At 33.9% G+C, this 5,126-nt stretch overlaps 1 protein-coding gene across 2 annotated transcripts in view; it reads right to left on the reverse strand.

Annotated features, from left to right (window-relative positions):
• The window catches only part of LOC107658784 (adhesion G protein-coupled receptor L4), an 11,438-nt gene extending 8,636 nt beyond the window's left edge, over positions 1–2,802 (reverse strand). The window contains exons 1-5 of one of the 2 annotated variants that reach the window (XM_016447436.1): positions 2,746–2,802; positions 1,883–2,032; positions 711–860; positions 416–562; positions 148–218 (exon numbers count right to left, since the gene is read on the reverse strand). In XM_016447436.1, the coding sequence (XP_016302922.1) occupies positions 148–218; positions 416–562; positions 711–860; positions 1,883–2,032; positions 2,746–2,767 (540 nt within the window). In that variant the 5' untranslated portion in view covers positions 2,768–2,802. The remainder of the gene's footprint in view (positions 1–147; positions 219–415; positions 563–710; positions 861–1,882; positions 2,033–2,745) is intronic. The other variant, XM_016447440.1, reaches the window with a different exon arrangement.
• Between the last annotated feature and the right edge of the window lie 2,324 nt (positions 2,803–5,126).

Consider the following 5,126-nt stretch of genomic DNA (forward strand, 5'->3'; position numbering starts at 1 on the left):
ATATATATATATATATATATATATATACACACACACACACACACACACACATACATACATACATACAAATGGTTTATAATGGTTTATACGAACATTATGTGAAATCATAAACGAAAGTAAATACTACACATAGATAATCTAACTCACTCTTTCCAGTGTGTTGTTAACAGTCTCTTTGATACATCTGTGGTCCTGATGGCAGAGTTTCTTTGGGTTCTCTTACACACAAAAACACATAAATGTGTATATATGGACAACTGATATTACTCAAATGCTTACCTTTTATATTTTAAAATCATTTTAAATATGTCAGAATGTAGAAAAAAGCACATGGAGGAAAATTAAATGTAAAATTTAAAGCAAGATTATAAACAAGATTCAGATACACTGAGCGCGTAACTTTAACAGTTCTCACCTCTGCAGTCCGTCTCGCTTTTAGGCCTAAACCAGGGCCCTGCTGGGGACGTATAACCTCTCATACATGAGCAGGTGAATGAGCCGTTTGTGTTCTTGCATTTTGAAAAGGGTCCACATCTCCCAGCATCCATACACTCATCAATATCTGCAATTCAAAGAATAGCCGAGCTCATCTTCACTACTATAGAGTCAGTTGTGTAGTACTCTTCTTCTTGGCATCCATACATATTTGAAGTCTATGTAGTGTCCAGATGCCTTCTGGAGCTATTCTATTGTATATGATTGATTCATACCTGTACAGTAGGTCCCATCATTAGTTTGAAATTTCTGCTTTCCGTTTGCAGTGAATCCAGACTCACAGGTACAGTAGTAATCTCCAATAGTGTTGGTGCAGTTGGCATTTAGGCCACATATTCCGGTTACATTCTCACACTCATTGTCATCTGTGAAGGGTCATATAAGTAGATCCATTAAACTGAGAAGCAGCAGCTCTATGCACCAGAATGTTTCAGCAAGATAGTCACAGGGGGAAATGTGAGCGAATAAATCAGAGAATTACAAAATTCTGAATGAAATATTAGGAATAACTAATATAGTAAAAATTGACATTCGAAAGGAATAAAACCTTTGTGTGGTTGCTAAGCAGTTGCTAGGGTGTTGTGGGTAGTCTATCAACTAGAAAAAAAAAAAAAAAAGGTCTCAGGTTAGCGATTTTGAAGAAACAAACAAACAAAAAAAACAAACAGACAACCAAAACAGAATAACAGCATGATTGTGAGTGTGATATTGCTTATAAACTGCTCTTTAAACAAGAAGGTAATACTGAGTTATATTGGCAGTTATTATTATACAGTAAGTTATTATTATTATTATGTTATTAACATGTTATTATATTGATATCGGCAGTTGTTTTAACCATTTTTGCTCCCTCAACAAAAATAGTCCTAATGAAGGATCAACCATTGCTTGTCTCTGAGCAGCACACAGTAGTGGTGTTTCGTCCCTAAATGCATTGAATTGTTTTTTCCCGTTGAGTGAATAATTCAGTGACTCATTTGTAACATAAAAAAGACTTGTTGCCACCTAATACTGAAACAATGTAACCTTCAGGAAAGGTCACTGAAAAATCATTTTTTCAAAATCTAATCCCATTAGAATAGCACATTAGGTTCTACTGCCATATACAACTTTATACGAAACTATCTAGAGCTCTAGGTTGTAATGTGGGCCATAGGACTGTCCTGCAGGACAAGCTCAAGAACTGTTTCCACCAAAACTGTCTGATTATTCGGTTTGATATTGACCCTAACAACTATTACATTACACTCATTTTCACAAGATTTGTAAACTACTCATATTATACTGGATGAGTCTTTTCTGTTTGAATTTGTTACTCTTATACTAATAACAAAACACTAAAGTGCATTTACCATTTTGCTTTAATGTAATACAATAAAAGGCAAACCCTGGCAATTGTTGATTCCATCACCAGTGAACCCTTGTTTGCAGTAACAGGCGTTTTTGGAGTCATTGTTCAGCCTGCAGCTGGCATTCTGGTGACAGGACTGACAAATGTCAACAAATCTGCATGGGTCCAGCACACTTGAAAACCAAGCTTTAAAAAATAATATAAAATAGAAACAAAATTATTTTCCAAGACACACATGAATTGGAGCACTTAATGGGGATATTCAAGGCTAGTTGTCACATGGGCAAGCTGGTAACTATAACGTTTAGCGTAAAACATCATTTTACACAAATTCTTGTTTTCTCTATCAATAGTTCTTTGTTTCAAACACCAAGTTCAAAACTTTCCTAAATTATTTTTTTTAACAAATTCTGTCCTCCAGATAAAAATGACAGTATAATTATATTTTTGCAATAGCTGTTGTGATGAACACAATACAATCACACTGGCATAGGGAATAACTGTATAATGAAGGTAGATTTTTTTTTGTATTGTGTTCTCAGTACAAGCGTACAGTACAAAAGTTCCTGGCCATGTGAAAACGTATAAAGCTGACAGTGAATATTTTCAAAATAAAGATAAAAAAATATATAGATATCTTGAAAAATAGTGTTGCCTGGAGTAAAAATTGTGATAATTAGTCATGGTCTCCCGCAAATTAGACTACAAATCGTATTTGATTTGATTTATTTATGGTGATGTCTTATGCTCTGAGTCTTTACAAACAAATTAATTAATAAAACATGAAAAGCATAACTGAGCAATAGATGTATACACAAAGTTCACTTGATGTATACAAAAAAGTTAAATGATTAACTTGAACTGTATCAAGATCACAAAAGGTAATCAAAGCGACTTACCAGCAAAAAGCAGGAGTTTCATTGGAGAACTGTGGAAAAACTCAATTTCGGAGTTGAGTCTGGACTGTCTTTAAGCAGTACGTGGATATCTGTGTGACGCACGATACTTCCTTATGTCAGCTTCCTGTTTCTCTAATCCTGACCCTTCCTGTCCATTTCAATCAACCCAAAAAAACACAGAGGGACAGGACAACTCATCCTCACACACAGATATGCTCGCGCACACACACATACACACACACACACACACACACACACACACACACACCCACACACACACTCACACGCACAAAAACTTTAAACTTTATTTATTATCACACTTCAGATTCTAACAATGTCGTTTAAGTGTTATTGTTTATATAATTGGGTTACAGAATAGCTCACAATTCTTGCAGCCAAAAACATTATTCCAGGACGTGTCTATAAGCTGAGTCTAGGTATCAGAGTTGGGTGGAGGTATATTTTTAACCACAGAGCTCTTTGTTTTAGACTTCTGCAAGAAATGTGTGTTTGAAGATAAGAAACAGAACCGCTGAGGACTAGCTGGACCACAACACCCACTAGATGACTTCACACAAGCCAGAACTAAAGGAAAAAGAGCTGAAGAGAAACTTTGACCTTTTTTCAGGATTGCTTAATACTGTCTCTTTATTTCTTGGATACCAGATGCCAGAAGTCCCAAAAAGTCTTTTGACACTTAAACAGTCTGAATGTCATTGCATTTGATAACAAAATGTCAAACCAAGCGGCATCTGCAAACAAACGACTATGCTTCACCTACTTTGCAATTACTTTGTACTAACTGGTCTGTAGGTTATTTATTATTATTATTATTATTATTATTATTATTATTTTAATTTAAATTTTTTCTAAAAAAGTTGTGTGTGTGTGTGTGTGTCTGAGAAATAACTGATTATGACATGCACAGAGAAATCACACAATCTCACAATTCAGTCAGCTGATTTTTCTGAAAATGTATATTGATAGATAGATTCAATAAAGATAACTGTTACATGAACAGAATCTCGCATAGTGTTCTGGGTCTGGTTGTAACTTTTATCCCAGTGTGACCCGTGACAGCCAGATGAAGGGTGCGGCTTTTCCTTCTGCCTTCAAACAATAAGAAGGGACCTTCTGCCCCACCACATTTCCGCTCTATACTGGGATGGTGTTTACTGTAAGCACCGAATAAATTATCACACAGTTGACATCAACTGCCCCCTTGTGGCTACTATTGTACGAGTATGCCGGCATACTTTGATAAAAGGGGTAAAACCTGCAGTTTAAGAATTTGCTCTTTCTTATTGTAAACTGCAAATGACACGACATAACCTATTTTTATTGCTGAGGAGTGTTGAACTTTCTTCTCCTCCATCCTATTCTTCATGCAATCCAGAATGGGAGCACAGCTGAAAGGTTTGTTTGAGCTTTTTGAATTTGCCTGAGGCTTATTCATTTCAATTTTGGTGTGAAAGGGCTTTTACATATGCCAAAACTAGAACTTTTTATATTAAAAACAGACAAGCAAGACCAGCCCAGATTTTAAAAAAAGTAACGTAAAACTAAAGCAAAAATAATGCAATATTGTAATGCATTAATTTTATAGTTGGGGAAGTAACTTTCCCCAACACTGTATATATATATATATATATATATATATATATATATATATATATGTGTCTCTATATATATATATATGTGTGTGTGTATATATATATATATATATATATATGTGTGACCAAGGCTGCATTAATGTACTCACAAATACAGCAAACAACACTAATATTGTGAGATTACAATTCAATACAATTTAAAATATCTGTTTTCTATTGTAATATATTTTAAAATGTAATTTATTCCTGTTATGACAAAGCTGAATTTTCAGCATTTCTGCTGATTTTCTGCTCAGGAAACATTTCTTATTACTGATAAACAATTGTACTACTTAATATTTATACAGAAACCATGATATACTGCCATTAAAATGCTTGGGGTATGTGTGTATGTTTATGTGTGTGTGTGTGTGTGTGTGTGTGTTGAAATAGAAATTAATGCTTTTATTAAGCAAATATGCATTAAATTGATGAAAAATGACAGTAAAAACATTTATAATGTTACAAAATATTCTATTTCGAATAAGTGCTGTTCTTTTGAATGTTCTATTCTTCACAGAAAAAAAAACCCTACAACATATTAAGTAGCAAAAATTGTTTTAACATTGATCATAATTATAAGAACTATTGTTAATAACTGAGCACTAATAATAATTAAGCATTAGAAAGATTTATTAGAATTTATTAGAATGATTTCTGGAGGATCATGTATTTGGATCACTGAAGACTGGAGTAATGACTGCTCAAATTTCCACTTTGCATTACAGG

The sequence above is a fragment of the Sinocyclocheilus anshuiensis genome, unplaced genomic scaffold (assembly GCF_001515605.1).
Source record: "Sinocyclocheilus anshuiensis isolate Anshui unplaced genomic scaffold, SAMN03320099.WGS_v1.1 scaffold1957, whole genome shotgun sequence".
Taxonomy (NCBI): domain Eukaryota; kingdom Metazoa; phylum Chordata; class Actinopteri; order Cypriniformes; family Cyprinidae; genus Sinocyclocheilus; species Sinocyclocheilus anshuiensis.